Source organism: Lissotriton vulgaris, chromosome 6, assembly GCF_964263255.1.
Source record: "Lissotriton vulgaris chromosome 6, aLisVul1.2, whole genome shotgun sequence".
Lineage (NCBI taxonomy): Eukaryota > Metazoa > Chordata > Amphibia > Caudata > Salamandridae > Lissotriton > Lissotriton vulgaris.
The window spans coordinates 10,639,883-10,660,297 of NC_141694.1; the positions used below are offsets into that span (position 1 = coordinate 10,639,883).

Genomic DNA, 20,415 nt, shown 5'->3' on the forward strand with positions numbered 1-20,415 from the left:
TGGAGTAGAGGTGTGTGTATACCAAGAGGTGTCTGCTGTGGTCCCCGGAGTAGAGGTGTGTACCCCAGAGGTGTCTGCTGTGGCTCCCGGAGTAGAGGTGTGTACCCTAGAGGTGTCTGCTGTGGTGCCTGGAGAAGAGGTGTGTACCCCAGAGGTGTCTGCTGTGGTGCCTGGAGAAGAGGTGTGTACCCCAGAGGTGTCTGCTGTGGTCCCCGGAGTAGAGGTGTGTAAACCAGAGGTGTCTGCTGTGGTCCCCAGAGTAGAGGTGTGTACCCCAGAGGTGTCTGCTGTGGTCCCTGGAGCAGAGGTGTGTACCCCAGAGGTGTCTGCTGTGGTCCCCAGAGTAGAAATGTGTACCCCAGAGGTGTCTGCTGTGGTGCCTGGAAAAGAGGTGTGTTCCCCAGAGGTGTCTGCTGTGGTTCCCGGAGTAGAGGTGTGTACCCCAGAGGTGTCTGCTGTTGTCCATGGAGTAGAGGTGTGTACCCCAGAGGTGTCTGCTGTGGTCCCTGGAGTAGAGGTGTGTACCCCAGAGGTGTCTGCTGTGGCTCCCGGAGTAGAGGTGTGTACCCCAGAGGTGTCTGCTGGGGTCCCCGGGAGTAGAGGTGTGCGCCCCAGAGGTGTCTGCTGTGGTCCCCAGAGTAGAGGTGTGTACCCTAGAGGTGTCTGCTGTGGTGCCTGGAGAAGAGGTGTGTACCCCAGAGGTGTCTGCTGTGGTCCCCTTTGTAGAGGTGTGTACCCCAGAGGTGTCTGCTGTGGTCCATGGAGTAGAGGTGTGTACCCTAGAGGTGTCTGCTGTGGCCCCTGGAGTAGAGGTGTGTACCCCAGAGGTGTCTGCTGTGGCCCCCGGAGTAGAGGTGTGTACCCCAGAGGTGTCTGCTGTGGCTCCCGGAGTTGAGGTGTGTACCCCAGAGGTGTCTGCTGTGGCTCCCGGAGTAGAGGTGTGTACCCCAGAGGTGTGTGCTGTGGTCCCTGGAGTTGAGGTGTGTACCCCAGAGGTGTCTGCTGTGGTCCCTGGAGTAGAGGTGTGTACCCCAGAGGTGTCTGCTGTGGTGCCTGGAGAAGAGGTGTGTACCCCAGAGGTGTCTGCTGTGGCCCCCGGAGTTGAGGTGTGTACCCCAGAGGTATCTGCTGTGGTCCCCAGAGTAGAGGTGTGCACCCCAGAGGTGTCTGCTGTGGCCCCCGGAGTAGAGGTGTGTACCCCAGAGGTGTCTGCTGTGGTCCCTGGAGTAGAGGTGTGTACCCCAGAGGTGTCTGCTGTGGTCCCAGGTGTAGAGGTGTGTACCCCAGAGGTGTCTGCTGTGGTCCCTGGAGTAGAGTTGAGTACCCCAGAGGTGTCTGCTGTGGCCCCGTAGCAGAGGTGTGTACCCCAGAGGTGTCTGCTGTGGTCCCAGGTGTAGAGGTGAGTACCCCAGAGGTGTCTGCTGTGGCCCCGTAGCAGAGGTGTGTACCCCAGAGGTGTCTGCTGTGGTCCCCAGAGTAGAGGTGTGCACCCCAGAGGTGTCTGCTGTGGCCCCCGGAGTAGAGGTGTGCACCCCAGAGGTGTCTGCTGTGGTCCCTGGAGTAGAGGTGTGTACCCCAGAGGTGTCTGCTGTGGTGCCTGGAGAAGAGGTGTGTACCCCAGAGGTATCTGCTGTGGTCCCGGGTGTAGAGGTGTGTACCCCAGAGGTGTCTGCTGTGGTCCATGGAGTAGAGGTGTGTACCCCAGAGGTGTCTGCTGTGGTCCATGGAGTAGAGGTGTGTACCCCAGAGGTGTCTGCTGTGGTCCATGGAGTAGAGGTGTGTACCCCAGAGGTGTCTGCTGTGGTGCCTGGAGAAGAGGTGTGTACCCCAGAGGTGTCTGCTGTGGTCCCCAGAGTAGAGGTGTGCACCCCAGAGGTGTCTGCTGTGGTCCTTGGAGTAGAGGTGTGTACCCCAGAGGTGTCTGCTGTGGTGCCTGGAGAAGAGGTGTGTACCCCAGAGGTGTCTGCTGTGGTTCCCGGAGTAGAGGTGTGAACCCAGAGGTGTCTGCTGTGGTCCATGGAGTAGAGGTGTGTACCCCAGAGGTGTCTGCTGTGGTCCCTGGAGTAGAGGTGTGTACCCCAGAGGTGTCTGCTGTGGTGCCTGGAGAAGAGGTGTGTACCCCAGAGGTGTCTGCTGTGGCCCCCGGAGTAGAGGTGTGTACCCCAGAGGTGTCTGCTGGGGTCCCCGGAGTAGAGGTGTGCACCCCAGAGGTGTCTGCTGTGGTGCCTGGAGAAGAGGTGTGCGCCCCAGAGGTGTCTGCTGTGGTTCATGGAGTAGAGGTGTGTACCCCAGAGGTGTCTGCTGCCGTCCCTGGAGTGAAGGTGTGTGTATACCAAGAGGTGTCTGCTGTGGTCCCCGGAGTAGAGGTGTGTACCCCAGAGGTGTCTGCTGTGGCTCCCGGAGTAGAGGTGTGTACCCTAGAGGTGTCTGCTGTGGTGCCTGGAGAAGAGGTGTGTACCCCAGAGGTGTCTGCTGTGGTCCCCGGAGTAGAGGTGTGTAAACCAGAGGTGTCTGCTGTGGTCCCCAGAGTAGAGGTGTGTACCCCAGAGGTGTCTGCTGTGGTCCCTGGAGCAGAGGTGTGTACCCCAGAGGTGTCTTCTGTGGTCCCCAGAGTAGAAATGTGTACCCCAGAGGTGTCTGCTGTGGTGCCTGGAAAAGAGGTGTGTTCCCCAGAGGTGTCTGCTGTGGTTCCCGGAGTAGAGGTGTGTACCCCAGAGGTGTCTGCTGTTGTCCATGGAGTAGAGGTGTGTACTCCAGAGGTGTCTGCTGTGGTCCCTGGAGTAGAGGTGTGTACCCCAGAGGTGTCTGCTGTGGCTCCCGGAGTAGAGGTGTGTACCCCAGAGGTGTCTGCTGGGGTCCCCGGGAGTAGAGGTGTGCGCCCCAGAGGTGTCTGCTGTGGTCCCCAGAGTAGAGGTGTGTACCCTAGAGGTGTCTGCTGTGGTGCCTGGAGAAGAGGTGTGTACCCCAGAGGTGTCTGCTGTGGTCCCCTTTGTAGAGGTGTGTACCCCAGAGGTGTCTGCTGTGGTACCTGGAGAAGAGGTGTGTACCCTAGAGGTGTCTGCTGTGGCCCCTGGAGTAGAGGTGTGTACCCCAGAGGTGTCTGCTGTGGCCCCCGGAGTAGAGGTGTGTACCCCAGAGGTGTCTGCTGTGGCTCCCGGAGTAGAGGTGTGTACCCCAGAGGTGTCTGCTGTGGTCCATGGAGTAGAGGTGTGTACCCCAGAGGTGTCTGCTGTGGCTCCCGGAGTAGAGGTGTGTACCCCAGAGGTGTGTGCTGTGGTCCCTGGAGTTGAGGTGTGTACCCCAGAGGTGTTTGCTCTGGTCCCTGGAGTTGAAATGTGTACCCCAGAGGTGTCTGCTGTGGTCCCTGGAGTTGAGGTGTGTACCCCAGAGGTGTTTGCTGTGGTCCCTGGAGTTGAAGTGTGTACCCCAGAGGTGTCTGCTGTGGCCCGTAGCAGAGGTGTGTACCCCAGAGGTGTCTGCTGTGGCCCCGTAGCAGAGGTGTGTACCCCAGAGGTGTCTGCTGTGGTCCCTGGAGTTGAGGTGTGTACCCCAGAGGTGTTTGCTGTGGTCCCTGGAGTTAAAGTGTGTACCCCAGAGGTGTCTGCTGTGGCCCCGTAGCAGAGGTGTGTACCCCAGAGGTGTCTGCTGTGGTCCCTGGAGTTGAGGCGTGTACCCCAGAGGTGTCGGCTGGGGTCCCCGGAGTAGAGGTGTATACCCCAGAGGTGTCTGCTGTGGCCCCGTAGCAGAGGTGTGTACCCCAGAGGGGTCTGCTGTGGTCCATTGAGTAGATGTGTGTACCCCAGAGGTGTTTGCTGTGGTCCCTGGAGTTGAGGTGTGTACCCCAGAGGTGTCTGCTGCGGTCCCTGGAGTAGAGGTGAGTACCCCAGAGGTGTCTGCTGTGGCCCCGTAGCAGAGGTGTGTACCTCAGAGGTGTCTGCTGTGGTCCCTGGAGTTGAGGTGTGTACCCCAGAGGTGTCTGCTGGGGTCCCCGGAGTAGAGGTGTATACCCCAGAGGTGTCTGCTATGGCCCCGTAGCAGAGGTGTGTACCCCAGAGGGGTCTGCTGTGGTCCATTGAGTAGAGGTGTGTACCCCAGAGGGGTCTGCTGGGGTCCCCAGAGTAGAGGTGTGTACCCCAGAGGTGTCTGTTGTGGTACATGGAGTAGAGGTGTGTACCCCAGAGTTGTCTGCTGTGATCCCTGGAGTAGAGGTGTGTACCCCAAAGGTGTCTGCTGTGGTCCATGTAGTAGAGGTGTGTACCCCAGGGGTGTCTGCTGTGATCCCCGGAGTGGAGGTGTGTACCCCAGAGGTGTCTGCTGTGGTCCCTGGAGTAGAGGTGTGTGCCCCAGAGGTGTCTGCTGTGGTCCATGGAGTAGAGGTGTGTACCCCAGAGGTGTCTGCTGTGCTCCCCCGGAGTAGAGGTGTGAACCCAGAGGTGTCTGCTGCGGACCCTGGAGTTGAGGTGTGTACCCCAGAGGTGTCTGCTGTGGTCCATGGAGTAGAGGTGTGTACCCCAGAGGTGTCTGCTGTGCTCCCCCGGAGTAGAGGTGTGAACCCAGAGGTGTCTGCTGCGGTCCCTGGAGTTGAGGTGTGTACCCCAGAGGTGTCTGCTGTGGTCCCTGGAGTAGAGGTGTGTACCCCAGAGGTGTCTGCTGCGGTCCCTGGAGTTGAGGTGTGTACCTCAGAGGGGTCTGCTGTGGTCCCCGGAGTAAAGGTGTGTACCCCAAAGGTGTCTGCTGTGGTCCCCGGAGTAGAAGTGTGTACCCCAGAGGTGACTGCTGTGGTCCATCGAGTAGAGGTGTGTACCCCAGAGGTGTCTGCTGTGGTCCCCAGAGTAGAACTGTGTACCCCAGAGGTGTCTGTTGTGGTCCCCGGAGTAAAGGTGTGTACCCCAGAGGTGTCTGTTGTGGTCCATCGAGTAGAGGTGTGTTCCCCAGAGGTGTCTGCTGTGGTCCCCGGGGTAGAGGTGTGTACCCCAGAGGTGTCTGCTGTGGTCCCCGGAGTAGAGGTGTGTACCCCAGAGGTGTCTGCTGTGGTCCCCGGAGTAGAGGTGTGTACCCCAAAGGTGTCTGCTTTGGTCCCCGGAGTAGAAGTGTGTACCCCAGAGGTGTCTGCTGTGGTCCATCGAGTAGAGGTGTGTACCCCAGAGGTGTCTGCTGTGGTCCCCAGAGTAGAACTGTGTACCCCAGAGGTGTCTGTTGTGGTCCCCGGGGTAGAGGTGTGTACCCCAGAGGTGTCTGCTGTGGTCCCCGGAGTAGAGGTGTGTACCCCAGAGGTGTCTGCTGTGGTCCCCAGAGTAGAGGTGTGTACCCCAAAGGTGTCTGCTGTGGTCCCCAGAGTAGAAGTGTGTACCCCAGAGGTGTCTGCTGTGGTCCATCGAGTAGAGGTGTGTACCCCAGAGGTGTCTGCTGTGGTCCCTGGAGTAGAGGTGTGTACCCCAGAGGTGTCTGCTGTGGTCCCTGGAGTAGAGGTGTGTACCCCAGAGGTGTCTGCTGTGGTCCCTGGAGTAGAGGTATGTACCCCAGAGGTGTTTGCTGTTGCCCCCGGAGTAGAGGTGTGTACCCCAGAGGTGTCTGCTGTGGTCCATCGAGTAAAGGTGTGTACCCCAGAGGTGTCTGCTGTGGTCCCTGGAATAGAGGTGTGTACCTCTGAGGTGTCTGCTGTGGTCCCCAGAGTAGAGGTGTGTACCACGGAGATGTCTGCTATGGTCCTTGGAGTAGAGGTGTGTACCCCAGAGGTGTCTGCTGTGGTCCCCGGAGTAGAGGTGTGTACCCCAGAGGTGTCTGCTGTGTCCCCCGGAGTAGAGGTGTGTACCCCAGAGGTGTCTTCTGTGGTCCATGGAGTAGAGGTGTGTACCCCAGAGGTGCCTGCTGTGGCCCCAGAGTAGACTGCCGGAGTAGAGGTATGTACCCCAGAGGTGTCTGCTGTGGTCCCTGGAGTAGAGGTGTGTACCCCAGAGGTGTCTGCGGTGGTCCCTTGAGTAGAGGTGTGTACCCCAGAGGTGTCTGCTGTAGTCCCCGGAGTAGAGGTGTGTGCCCCAGAGGTGTCTGCTGTGGCCCCCGGAGTAGAGGTGTGTACCCCAGAGGTGTCTGCTGTGGCCCCTGGAGTAGAGGTGTGTACCCCACAGGTGTCTGCTGTGGCCCCTGGAATAGAGGTATGTACCTCTGAGGTGTCTGCTGTGGTACCCGGAGTAGAGGTGTGTACCACAGAGGTGTCTGCTGTGGCCCCTGGAGTAGAGGTGTGTACCCCAAAGGTGTCTGCTGTGGTCCCTGGAGTAGAGGTGTGTACCCCAGAGGTGTCTGCTGTGGTCCCAAGAGTAGAGGTGTGTACCCCAGAGGTGTCTGCTGTTTTCCATGGAGTAGAGGTGTGTACCTCCAAGGTGTCTGCTGTGGTACCCGGAGTAGAGGTGTGTACCTCTGAGGTGTCTGCTGTGGTCCCCAGAGTAGAGGTGTATACCCCAGAGGTGTCTGCTGTGGCCCCGTAGCAGAGGTGTGTACCCCAGAGGGGTCTGCTGTGGTCCATTGAGTAGATGTGTGTACCCCAGAGGTGTTTGCTGTGGTCCCTGGAGTTGAGGTGTGTACCCCAGAGGTGTCTGCTGCGGTCCCTGGAGTAGAGGTGAGTACCCCAGAGGTGTCTGCTGTGGCCCCGTAGCAGAGGTGTGTACCTCAGAGGTGTCTGCTGTGGTCCCTGGAGTTGAGGTGTGTACCCCAGAGGTGTCTGCTGGGGTCCCCGGAGTAGAGGTGTATACCCCAGAGGTGTCTGCTATGGCCCCGTAGCAGAGGTGTGTACCCCAGAGGGGTCTGCTGTGGTCCATTGAGTAGAGGTGTGTACCCCAGAGGGGTCTGCTGGGGTCCCCAGAGTAGAGGTGTGTACCCCAGAGGTGTCTGTTGTGGTACATGGAGTAGAGGTGTGTACCCCAGAGTTGTCTGCTGTGATCCCTGGAGTTAAGCATGGGCGAATTTTGCGGATCTCGCGTTCGCGAATTTTGCGGATTTGCGGATTCGCAATCCGCAAAATCCGCGAATTCCCGCGAATTTGCGGATTTTTTTTTTTTTTTGTGTTCGCCCGTGTTTCTGCCAGTTCGCGAGGGTTTTTACAATTTCGCAATTTGCGAACTTACCTGTCGGGTCGCAAGTTTTGCGAACTTGTTGTTTCTACATGTCCAGCCTGTTTGGGACACTCTTCTTCATCACTGCCACTCTCTGTCACCACTGCCACTCTCTGACTACTCATGCCACCCTCTGGCCCACCCATGCCACCCTCTGTTTCATCACCACACCCTCTGGTTGTCCAGTGTACATTATTTTCGGCAAAGCAAAGCACACCTTCCCTGCCTCAAGTGACCTGAATTAATTTGGGGCTGATTAATGTGTCACAGAATATTTTTTTAGCTGGCACCTGCTTCCTTAGTGCGCCCTGATTAGTGATCTTTTGCACTTGCTAAGTGCTTTCATTGTTGCAAAATTAGTTACAACACCTGCCCTGCCCCAACTGACAATAATGAATTAGGGGCTAATTAATGTGTCACTGAAAGAATTTAAAGTTCCAGCCTGGCACCTGCTTGTCTGCTCCTTTAGCTGTAAATCAGGACCTTTGTGGCATACAGTTAAGGTCAGAGCAGGGTCACACAATAGTTGCAAGCAGGCAACCGAATTCTGGAGGGCCCCCTCAGGAAGCAATACAAAGAATCGTTACAAATCATGAGGTTGACCTTTTGCACCTGCTCATTGCTTTTGCTTTTGCTGAAATCGTTTTGCGGTTTTTTTCGCGCTATTCGCGGGGCGCGGCGTCGTGCGAAACCGACCGCGGAAGCCGCCAATTCGTGCGAATGAGCATTTTATTTTTTTGCGGCTTGTTGTTTCGCGAGTTTTTTTGCAGTATTCGCGAGCCGCTTGCAGCGCAACACGCGAATTTACCCCAAGGTCGAGTACGGGCGCGGCCATTTTGTTTGCGTGACGTATTTCCGTTTCCGCCCGCTATGTATAATCTCGCGCAGTAAGCGCATTGCGAGTAGAGGTTCGCACGAGATCGCGCGGGAAATCTAGAGGTTCGCACGAGATCGCGAGGAAAATCTCGCGCGAACTGACTTTCGCGCTCGGAAACGGGCGCCGGCCATCTTGTTTTTCATTCATTTCCTGTGTCTGGGCATGGTGTTTAATCCTCTTGATATCTTTCCCATCCTTTGCTTGTTTTCAGTTTTTTTTTTACGATTTTGCTTCTTATCTATCCCTCTCTTTTCCTAGCTGTATATTTTTGTCTTTTCTGCTATTTTTCTTTACTTTTAAACTACTTTTGTAAACTCTTTTCTTTTCTTCTTCCCTATCCTATTCTTTCTTAATTTTCTACTTCTTCCTACCTTAGCTGCCCAGACCATGGTCAAGCCAGGCGCCGTGAAGCTGCCCAGGCACTTGAGGGCCGCAGCGGCGGCGGGGAGTAGTGCTGGACCCAGTGGCAGGACAGCAGGCGTGAGATCGAGGGGGGAGCAGGTGACGCGCCGGGAGATATTCAGCCCGGAGGAAGTGGGCGCGCTGGTCTACTTCGTCCAGCGCCGCCTGCCCAGGACCATCGCGGGAGGCGGCAGGATCGCGGCCGGCGGCTACAACATGCGGGAGCGCCGGAAGCGGTGGGAGAAGGTGTGCTGGGCCATATCCCACCTCTACGGGGTCCAGCGCACCTACAGCCAGGTCACCCATCGCTGGACGGACCTCCTGGACCGCGAGCGCGACCTGCTGGACCAGCTCGGCTTGGAGATCCCCGGGCTTGGTGAGTAGTAGTAGCCATTGGCATTTAATCACTCACTACTATGATGTTTTCTCCTGCTCTGTGTTGTTGTATTGCAAATATTTGTTTTTTACATGGAGCAAGCCAATAATGCCGCTGATGACGATTACATTGTAGTTAAATTATATTTCAAAATCTTCTGTGCATTTCAGGTGCACTGCTCTCCTTCTCAGTGGGGTTGCTACTATGCTTATTTGTTTTCTATTTCGTGGTCTCATTGGCCTGAGTAACTATTATGTATGAGTGTACTTAACAGAACTGCGTAATGCTAGACACTAGGGGGCAGATTACATTTACAAGCCCCTTGCGCCACGTTTACGTTTCCTTGCGTGACGCAACAGCGGCGTAAACGTGCCGCATCCCTGCAAGTCATTTACAGCATGACGCATCTAGGGAGATGCGTCACGTTATAAAGCCATGGGCCTGCACCACAATGGGTGCGTTCCTAGTACGCAGGGTGGGCGGTCCAGCGGCTGTGCGCCTCGCAAAATTGCCTGCGTGAAATCTACAAGATTTAACGCAGGCACTTCTGCGACGCTGCTACGTCAATTCAATTCCTTATGTCTGCTCGAAGCAGGCGAAAGGACTGACACAGCATGTAAAGTATTGGGTGGCCCTGAGCATTACTGGAGTTGCATTGCGTTGGCGACGTGACTCCAGCGATGCGCCGCTCTTACGTGACGAGATGCGTCACGCAAGTGCCTACCCTTGCGCCAGGGCGCGCCGCATTGTAAATGAGGCACATCTGCCGTGTCGCAAGGGTAGTTTTGCGTGACGCATTTGATCTGGCGCATCTCTGGAGATGCGCCAGAACGCGTAAGTAAGTATGCCCCTAAGGGGCAGAATTGCAATTACCGTCGCATCCCTGCAAAGTAGCAGGGATGCGCCATTAATTGTGCGGCCCGCTACCACCACCAAACATGGTGCGCCGTATTTGCAATGCGGCGCCCCATGGGCCCAAAACGTCACCGAAGCTTTACTGCTGGAGTTGCGTCGCAACGATGGCGCAGCTCCATCAATGCTCTGGGGTACCCTATCTCCCCAATGCTGGGTCAAGCCGTACGTCTGCTTCAAGCAGGTGCAGGGTTTGTGTGACGCATCATTGTCCTAAAGGTGACTGATTGATATTTTGTAGATTTCCCTCAGCCACTATTAGGATGTGTTCCAGCGCAGGAATGCCCTCCCTTGCGCCGGAACGCCCCCTGATGGCGCAGGGCTTTATAACGGGATGCATCTCCCAAATGCGTCACGTTGTTATAATATTATACGCCGCACCATGGCGCCCTTTTTTGTTTAGCTGCTGCGTCACAAAAGTCACGCAAGAACGGCGCAAAAGAGCCGCAAGGGCTTAAATCTGCCCCTTCCTTTGTAACCCTGACAATAAGAAAAATAGTGGCGGTGGATTGATAGTTTGACTATTTAAATGACTGGTAATGTAGCAGGCAACTGTTAGTGTTGTCACTGATCTGACTGAAATCACAATGGAGTTTGTCTGTCACTTTGCGTCTTGCCTGCGGACTGCTGCCTGCCAGTCCTAGGTGAACGTTTCAGTACTTTGTTTAGTGAGTTACGTGACTTTCGAAGTCACAGGTCCGCATATAAATGAAAAGTAACCATAATCAATATAATTTCGCAGAAATATTTTGTTATTGTTCTTTTGAAATGTTTGATTTGGTTGACATTGACAAGCAACAATCATCCATGTTTTCTGTTCTTTCTTTCATGTTGTACGTCAGCTCCCCCCAGGGGCGAGAGGAGGACACAGGAGCAGCAGGCGGCGGATGCTGTTCATCAACAGGGCCAGGATCGGGCAGGCGAGGGCTCCTCTGCTGGCCCCAGTAAGTTTTCATTTTAGACTAGTACCTATTTTTCCTAGCGTTCCTCATTTGACTTTTTTCAAAATTGTCTTTGCTCTTCTTGTAGACTGTATCTAAATTCTTATCCTGCCTCTACTATGACTCCCTGTGGTATTACTAGATTATTCTTATTAGTCTGTCTGTGTAGCTAACTAAGATTGCACGGTTGGCGAAACTCCCATGATTCTAGTCAGCAATAGCTCTATCAACTTAGTGCAGTCCTCTGGGATTGTCCATAATGTCTTTTGAAGTGTTCTATCTGGACTCATGCTTGCAAAAATTGCAAAACCTTTCGCTCAGTCACTCTAGTCTGGACCAAAAAACACAGATTGTATTTAAGTTTAAAAGCTTTATTAAAAGTAAACACATTTATTAAAATGAAGTCATAATAAAACTAAACGTTTAACTGATAATGGAAAAGTGGTTAGTGCTGACGATTAATTGAAGACATTTCTTGTGGTCGAGCCGAGCTCTCACCTGGTTTCAACTTGATCTTGTTGTTAGAAGTCCATCTTCTGTCTGTGTGGAGAAAAATGGTGCGTGTTAAAAAAACAGCCTTCATCAGTTGTGCCAAAAAGTGCAGCAAGACAACCTTCCCTGGAAAAAGGGACATTTTTTTTTAACTTTAACGACAGTCACAAATTACATTGTTTTCACATGTCTTCATTCCTAGACCAAATACTAGTGACTGCTTTATTCTAACATTCTTAAATGTACTTTGTAGGTGGAACATCTGGTGGCGGGGCCAGTGTGGAGGTGGTGGTGCTCGACACCGAGGCGGAGGGCGAATCGGGCGATGCTTCAGGGGAGGAGGCGGCGGCGGCAGCTGTGAGAGTTGAGACGGTGGTGGTGGCGGCCAGAGGTAAGCTCTTATATATTCCTTACTTATTGAGATTGAAGACTAGCTGGGAAGGCAAGAATATGAGATGCATGGCTGGGTGAATGATGAAGCAATGATGGGTGGAAGGACAACAGCCTGGGTGGGTGACACAGAAACTGTATGTGTCCATATACCTGGATCATGCTACTATCTGACTCTTAGATAGCATATGTGTATCTAGAGCAGGGGTACTCCTAGTACGGCCCGCGGGCCGGTGGTGGCCCGGCAAGCCTTCGTTGGCGGTGCGCTGACCTTGCAGACAATCACTGCTCCCCCGGCCCCCACAGAGCAGAGGCTTTTTTGTATTTCACCTGTTAGCGCCCCTGCATCTCCACTCTGACAATCACTGCTCCCCCGGCCCCCACAGAGCAGAGTGGAGATGCAAGGCCACAAAGAGGTGAAATAGAACTAAGCCTCTGCTCTGTGGGGCCGGGCAAGCAGTGATTGTCAGGGTGGAGAAGCAGGGGCGCTAAAACAAACAAAGCCTCAATAATATGTTAATGGTCTTTTAAAGACCTGTTAAGTACTTTGGTGTTGTTGTCTGTGTGTGCGCGTTGAGGAAGCGGTCTCAACCCGGGCTGAAGGCTGACACAGATAGACACACACACAGTGAGATGACAGAGGGGGAGGGAGAGGGAGGGCAGGAGGGAGAGAGAGATGGAGGGAGGGCAGGAGGGAGAGCAGGAGGGAGAGAGATGTATGTAAATGCTGGGTCTGGTGGCTCAGTGGATGAGGGCATCTGCTGCAGGGACCTGTGTGCAACCTCATGGTCACAAGTTATCGTTTTGCTTTAGCCCCGCCCCCTCTGACTCCGCCCCCACCAGTGCGGCCCTCGGCCCCAAACTACACTGTAAATGTAGCCCCTGAGAGAAAGTTTGTGAGTACCCATGATCTAGAGAGAGTAGACGGTCAGTGGATGAACTAAGTGTAACTTTGAAGAGCATGTAACACTAACACTGCACCCGCACGTCCGTTCCAGTGTAGGAAAGGCAAGGAAAAGAACTTTTAATTTTGTCCAAATACTACCATAAATAGTAGCAGTAGTTTGTATTGCAAGCACTGCATAGATCCGGTTATTATGGTGGCCACTCCCTACCTCTCTTAATAAGTTTAGTAGTACTCAGTCATTCATGTGTGGATGTATCACTGGTCACTCAATAAAAAGCAAAGCACCTAAAGTCATCCCATATATAAGCAAAAACATCCCATGTGAAGTGATAGATAATCAGATTATTTATCTTCTTCAATTTTCCATTTCTAGTACTCATTTCCACTGTAGGGTGAAAGTTAAATTAATTAAGCAGTAGCCCTTGAGTTGTAACAGAGTATTCTCAGTGCCACCCGTACTAGAAAAGTAAGAGATTCACCACCTGCATGTACTGGACGGGTACAGTAACGCAACGGCAACGCAAGTCTAGGTCACTCCTCATGGCGTGCGTCTCTTTTTCTCGGGTGCAAGTTTACCGCGCTGGCATTATGCCGGCTTGCAGAAAATAACGTACCAATTTTCCAAAACAAGAGATAAGAAGAAGAATAAGACTGGTGTACTTTCATAGTCGACTCCAATGGAAGTCCACAGTGCTCGTAGACTTTGTTCCTTAAACTCCCACTAATGTTAGAGCAAGGATGAAGAAGTGTGAGGTTAGATAGATACTGGCCTCAATAGTTATGTAATGCGCTTGCAAGTTGCTAGTTGTACTGCAACACAAATTTCTGCTGAATGATTGAGTTAATCTAAAAGAGCATTGGTTACAGACTATGTCTTTCTTTCTTCATATAGGTTCTCCTTCCAAACGGACAAGGAGGAAGGAGCTGGCTAGAGCGGCCCGGCAACGGAGGATCGAGGCCACTGTTGCGGAATATCGGCGGCTGGTGGCCCTGGAGGACGTGGAAAGTGTGCAGTCGACAACTACAACAACGTCGTCTGCATCGGCCTCCGTGGCCCCACGGGCTGCCACCCAGCACAGTGGTCCACCCAGACTGAGCCGGGCTGCCAAAGGCAAACGCCACCACCGAGCAGCAAGGCCAACAGCTGCCTCTCACAGGCATTGCACCTGCAAGGCAGTGAAGGCACGCCTGCGCCGCACCACCCTGATGGTGTCCCGCCTTCAGCAGGAGCTCGCCTTGCTCCGCGAGGAGCATGATGCCCTGGCCCAAAAAGTGAACAGCATCCACCCATAGTGTCCCTTGCCCCTTTTTTAGAGACTTTTGGGGGGTGGGAATTGGGAGTTGGGTTTTTGGGGACTTTTGAAGGACAATCGTTGGGGTTAGGGAGGGTCTTGCGGGAGATTATTTTGTTAGGGATATAAATATACTTTTTCAAACTTTATCTGAGCATACCTGTTTTTTACTGCTTGCCTGGTGGGTGGGGGTTTAACGTTGACTGTTTTCCTGAAAGTTTAGTTCCATTTTCTTCCTTTAAGTGTAAATGCCCAAATGTTTTCAACACTAAGTGCCTCTCACAGACTCAGTGAAGTGAATCCAAGAGTCCTAGGACTTTAGTAGTACTACCTTCAGTCTCTCGTCTCTCGTACTAATACTCCATTATACCCCCAAACCACCAAACGCTTATCTTACCTGTAATTTGTGTTTGAAAGTAGGGCTAGACCCAGGGCTGGCTCCACGGGAAACACCGAATAACGTTGGCAATCTTGGTCGGATAAAATTTCCTCATAGCGGTGGTACTATTGTTGTGACACAGTGGCAGTTGCATGCCTATGAAAAAAAAGAAAATGAAATCTGGTTTGTCCTCCTGAGCAATTCAACGGTACAACTGAGAATATAGCATGTGACAGAAGTACAGTAGAGCAGTGCCACATTGTAGCCTAACAAATGGTAAAGTATAACTACTAATTCGGTTGAAGTTCTTTCACATTAGCAATGGTTCTTTGTCAAGCTGAGTAAGAATATATCATCGACAACTGTGGAAAGAAAGAATGCGACAGTACAGGGCCTGTGTGGAATTATTGATAACGATATTCAACATAAGGTCTCTGTAGCCAGATACCCGAGAGCCTTGCTGGTCACTATAAATCCATTCACAACAACACTCAATGGGGTTGGTCTGGAAGGTGTCCGGTTTACTCCCCGTGATCCAGTCGATGCAAATATGGTTCCACTTCCAAATGTCACCAACACCCAGAAGTGTAAACACAGGGTGTTCGAGGCATTAGGCGGGGGAGAAAAATAACAAACTAAAATAAAAAATGTGGGATGGGTAAAGGTAGGGTCAGCAGGGAAAGGATACCTGTAACAGAAGACAAGACAGGCATCAGTGAAGTGCTGTCCTAACATACAAGAAGAAGGTATAGTAGATAGAAAAGGAGAAATTGCTTTTTTTCTAGGTGTCCCCTCACTCACCAGGGTTGCCCCTTGGTGACATGCTTCATCATTGGGGCCATCCCAGTCCTCTACGGCCTGGGGCGTGCTGCGACTTGCGAATTACGTAGGAGCACTTACAAATGACTATGTGTGGTGCAGATGTGATAGTGGAGTGGACTAAGTGATGTGTTAAGGGATCAATGTAGAAGCAGAGAGAGAGCCAAGAAATGCAGTCACAGTCAGAGAAAAAGGCAAGGGATACTGTATCTATGTGGTTGTAGTGGTCCTGTTGGAAGTGGTAAGTAAGTTGCCCGCAGAAAAAAAATCCTCCTATTAGCGGCACTCCTCCATTGCAGCCGACGCTTCGTCCATCGATGTTGGTCACCAGAAGACACCCTGTCCACTGCCTGCCTGATGCTGAATTGTGGCTCGCTACTGTGAAGCCTGACTCCATCCTTTTTTCCCCATTGCAGAGACTGAAACCCGGCCTGTAATTATTCAACGAAAAACAGGAAGTGATATAATATTACAACACCACTGATAAATAAATATAAGGCATGTAGGCTGTGGAGTGCAAAAAGTCACAATTTGTTTTTCCTAGTAGACAGTACAATGTTTTTGAAAGTGCGTACTCTGAGTCACCTTTTGAAGGATGTATGGGCAAATTAATGTATCGGATCTTGCCCCTCAAGCTAGGTGTACTGTAAACTGTGTTTTAGAACAAAATTAGATCTTCCTAGCAGTGCTCCCACCCAGACCCTTACTAAAGCCAGTCGCAAAAATGTAGAAGACCCCCAATCAAATCTCAAAAAACGAGGCCTAGCAGAAAACTGGTGACAAAACTTACTTTGAAAGTAAAAGTAGGCCGAAGTACCCTAATTATCCATTACCCACCGTGGATTGCATTCAAACCACTTGCAAGCAACCAAGCAAAAGTAGCCATAGCCAGCATCGCTCCAAGACTCGAAATCCCCCCCACTCAAACACATGCAATAGAAATACTGCTAACCCTAACGAACCCTAAGTTAAGAATAGTGGCAAAGGCTTTCTTTAACTATGCCAAATCCCCCCTTTCCCACCATGGATTTTCTTCAAATGACTTGCAACCAAAATTACACATTCTCACGAGTGCTCTAAGACCCCAGAACTCAGTTTGAAAAATCTAGAACACCCCGAAACACATGCAATCCTGCTGCTAGGGCTAACCCTAACGAACCCTAAGTTACAAAAAGTGCCAAAACTAAAGGCTTTTCCACGCGGATTTTGTCCCAACCACTTCTACCCGGTATTAGACCTTCCCAGGAATGCCCCAAGACCCGGCAACCCACCCGCCAAGAAGCGTAACACCCCCAAACAGGCCAAAAGCAAAATCTCATACTTGCAATATTTCTGGGCCTTCGGTCCAAACGCGCTGCGTAGCTAGGCCATAAGTCGGGGTTGGCACGACGGATTTCCTGAAAAGCAAATGCAATCAAGATTAGAGTGTCCCAGCAGTGCTCCCAGATCACGAAACTCACCCGCAAACAGACGGAACCCCCACTAAGAGCACCTCAAAGGCAAGCAAGTCATCAAAAACACAAAAAAAATTCCGCCTGGGATTTGGTCCAAAACATATTTATCCGGTATTAGAGCTTCCCAGCAATGGCCCCAGAGCCGTCAACCCAGGAGAAAACGAGTAGAAGACCCCCAAACAGCCAAAGAGCAAAAGTACAAAAATGGGGACTTAGTCACTTTTTCACAAATTTCCCAAATCACTCCGCGCGCGCTCTGCAGCTAGGCCCTAAGTCCCCTCAGCCACCATGGATTTGCTTCAAACCTCTTGCAAAGTAAAGTATATATAGCCAGCAGTGCTCCCACACCACGAAACTCACCCGCAAACACCAGGAAGCCCCCCAAACAGGCCCCCGAAAACGCTACATAGAGCAAAATGTCTGAAATAGCCCAAAAAAAAATCGGCCTGGATTTTGTCCCAACCACTTCTACCCGGTATTAGACCTTCCCAGGAATGCCCCAAGACCCGGCAACCCACCCGCCAAGAAGCATAACACCCCCAAACAGGCCAAAAGCAAAATCTCATACTTGCAATATTTCTGGGCCTTCGGTCCAAACGCGCTGCGTAGCTAGGCCATAAGTCGGGGTTGGCACGACGGATTTCCTGAAAAGCAAATGCAATCAAGATTAGAGTGTCCCAGCAGTGCTCCCAGACCACGAAACTCACCCACAAACACCAGGAAGCCCCCCAAACAGGCCCCCGAAAACGCTACATAGAGCAAAATGTCTGAAATAGCCCAAAAAAAAATCGGCCTGGATTTTGTCCCAACCACTTCTACCCGGTATTAGACCTTCCCAGGAATGCCCCAAGACCCGGCAACCCACCCGCCAAGAAGCATAACACCCCCAAACAGGCCAAAAGCAAAATCTCATACTTGCAATATTTCTGGGCCTTCGGTCCAAACGCGCTGCGTAGCTAGGCCATAAGTCGGGGTTGGCACGACGGATTTCCTGAAAAGCAAATGCAATCAAGATTAGAGTGTCCCAGCAGTGCTCCCAGACCACGAAACTCACCCACAAACACCAGGAAGCCCCCCAAACAGGCCCCCGAAAACGCTACATAGAGCAAAATGTCTGAAATAGCCCAAAAAAAAATCGGCCTGGATTTTGTCCCAACCACTTCTACCCGGTATTAGACCTTCCCAGGAATGCCCCAAGACCCGGCAACCCACCCGCCAAGAAGCATAACACCCCCAAACAGGCCAAAAGCAAAATCTCATACTTGCAATATTTCTGGGCCTTCGGTCCAAACGCGCTGCGTAGCTAGGCCATAAGTCGGGGTTGGCACGACGGATTTCCTGAAAAGCAAATGCAATCAAGATTAGAGTGTCCCAGCAGTGCTCCCAGACCACGAAACTCACCCACAAACACCAGGAAGCCCCCCAAACAGGCCCCCGAAAACGCTACATAGAGCAAAATGTCTGAAATAGCCCAAAAAAAAATCGGCCTGGATTTTGTCCCAACCACTTCTACCCGGTATTAGACCTTCCCAGGAATGCCCCAAGACCCGGCAACCCACCCGCCAAGAAGCATAACACCCCCAAACAGGCCAAAAGCAAAATCTCATACTTGCAATATTTCTGGGCCTTCGGTCCAAACGCGCTGCGTAGCTAGGCCATAAGTCGGGGTTGGCACGACGGATTTCCTGAAAAGCAAATGCAATCAAGATTAGAGTGTCCCAGCAGTGCTCCCAGACCACGAAACTCACCCACAAACACCAGGAAGCCCCCCAAACAGGCCCCCGAAAACGCTACATAGAGCAAAATGTCTGAAATAGCCCAAAAAAAAATCGGCCTGGATTTTGTCCCAACCACTTCTACCCGGTATTAGACCTTCCCAGGAATGCCCCAAGACCCGGCAACCCACCCGCCAAGAAGCATAACACCCCCAAACAGGCCAAAAGCAAAATCTCATACTTGCAATATTTCTGGGCCTTCGGTCCAAACGCGCTGCGTAGCTAGGCCATAAGTCGGGGTTGGCACGACGGATTTCCTGAAAAGCAAATGCAATCAAGATTAGAGTGTCCCAGCAGTGCTCCCAGACCACGAAACTCACCCACAAACACCAGGAAGCCCCCCAAACAGGCCCCCGAAAATGCTACATAGAGCAAAATGTCTGAAATAGCCCAAAAAAAAATCGGCCTGGATTTTGTCCCAACCACTTCTACCCGGTATTAGACCTTCCCAGGAATGCCCCAAGACCCGGCAACCCACCCGCCAAGAAGCATAACACCCCCAAACAGGCCAAAAGCAAAATCTCATACTTGCAATATTTCTGGGCCTTCGGTCCAAACGCGCTGCGTAGCTAGGCCATAAGTCGGGGTTGGCACGACGGATTTCCTGAAAAGCAAATGCAATCAAGATTAGAGTGTCCCAGCAGTGCTCCCAGACCACGAAACTCACCCACAAACACCAGGAAGCCCCCCAAACAGGCCCCCGAAAACGCTACATAGAGCAAAATGTCTGAAATAGCCCAAAAAAAAATCGGCCTGGATTTTGTCCCAACCACTTCTACCCGGTATTAGACCTTCCCAGGAATGCCCCAAGACCCGGCAACCCACCCGCCAAGAAGCATAACACCCCCAAACAGGCCAAAAGCAAAATCTCATACTTGCAATATTTCTGGGCCTTCGGTCCAAACGCGCTGCGTAGCTAGGCCATAAGTCGGGGTTGGCACGACGGATTTCCTGAAAAGCAAATGCAATCAAGATTAGAGTGTCCCAGCAGTGCTCCCAGACCACGAAACTCACCCACAAACACCAGGAAGCCCCCCAAACAGGCCCCCGAAAACGCTACATAGAGCAAAATGTCTGAAATAGCCCAAAAAAAAATCGGCCTGGATTTTGTCCCAACCACTTCTACCCGGTATTAGACCTTCCCAGGAATGCCCCAAGACCCGGCAACCCACCCGCCAAGAAGCATAACACCCCCAAACAGGCCAAAAGCAAAATCTCATACTTGCAATATTTCTGGGCCTTCGGTCCAAACGCGCTGCGTAGCTAGGCCATAAGTCGGGGTTGGCACGACGGATTTCCTGAAAAGCAAATGCAATCAAGATTAGAGTGTCCCAGCAATGCTCTCAGACCACGAAACTCACCCACAAACAGACGGAACCCCCCCTAAGAGCACCTCAAAGGCAAGCAAGTCATCAAAAACACAAAAAATTTTCCGCCTCGGATTTGGCACAAACCACTTTTAGTGCTTCCCAGCAATGGCCCCAGACCCGTCAACTCACCTGCAAAGAGGTAGAACAACACCCCCACAAGTGCTGAGTCTTTCTTCATTGGGCGTAAACCAGCCCTCTGCTTTGATGGAAATAGGAGTCTGGAGGAGGAGGATAGAGGAGCATGTTCTTCTGAAGTTGTGAACCTGAGGAATGCAGACTGCGGCACCTTCAAATAAATTAGCAAACAAGTGAAGACAGTTCTGCTGATGGGCTTGTCTTTGTGATTATCTGATTAAAGTTTGAATTATATTAACTGTGCACAACAAAGAAAGACAGACACACAGGAATAAAAGTGAATAAGGATGAAAAAGAAAGTTATTGATTCGTTGTCTCATTTTCAGGGCTCGAAGTCGGTATCACGGTCCAGGAATAAGAATAAGGCTTCGTCATCATACTCTGCGAATTCAGCCCGGGTGAGGTCAGTGCCACCTGACAGAGTAGAAATTCCCTCATCTATGGTGCTGGCCACCTCCTCTTCATCCGGCACGCTCTCTCGTACTCTTATATCTGGTGGTATGAGGTGCTGATTCATCTTGATCATTGTTAACCTCTCCACATTTTTGGGCGAGAGGCGGCTCCGTTTGGGAGTTACAATCCCACCAGCCGCACTGAAAACCCGTTCAGAAGACACACTTGCGAGTGGGCAAGACAAGTAGTTTATAGCCAGGTTGGTGAGCTGTGGCCACAATTCTTTTTTCCCATGCCAATACGCCAATGGGTCAGAATTAACATAGACCTCTGTGGAGTCATTCAGATAGTCCTTCACCATCGACTCAAGGTCCTCCTCCAAGGTTCCTCCACTT

General features: G+C 52.1%; 1 protein-coding gene across 1 annotated transcript in view; it reads left to right on the top strand.

Moving 5' to 3' along the window:
• The window catches only part of LOC147706697 (uncharacterized), a 58,390-nt gene extending 44,161 nt beyond the window's left edge, over positions 1-14,229 (top strand). The window contains exons 2-4 of the mRNA XM_086925319.1: positions 10,469-10,617; positions 11,360-11,497; positions 13,296-14,229. Coding sequence (XP_086781445.1) covers positions 10,469-10,617; positions 11,360-11,497; positions 13,296-13,696 — 688 coding nt within the window. The 3' untranslated portion in view covers positions 13,697-14,229. The remainder of the gene's footprint in view (positions 1-10,468; positions 10,618-11,359; positions 11,498-13,295) is intronic.
• The last annotated feature ends 6,186 nt before the right edge of the window (positions 14,230-20,415 follow it).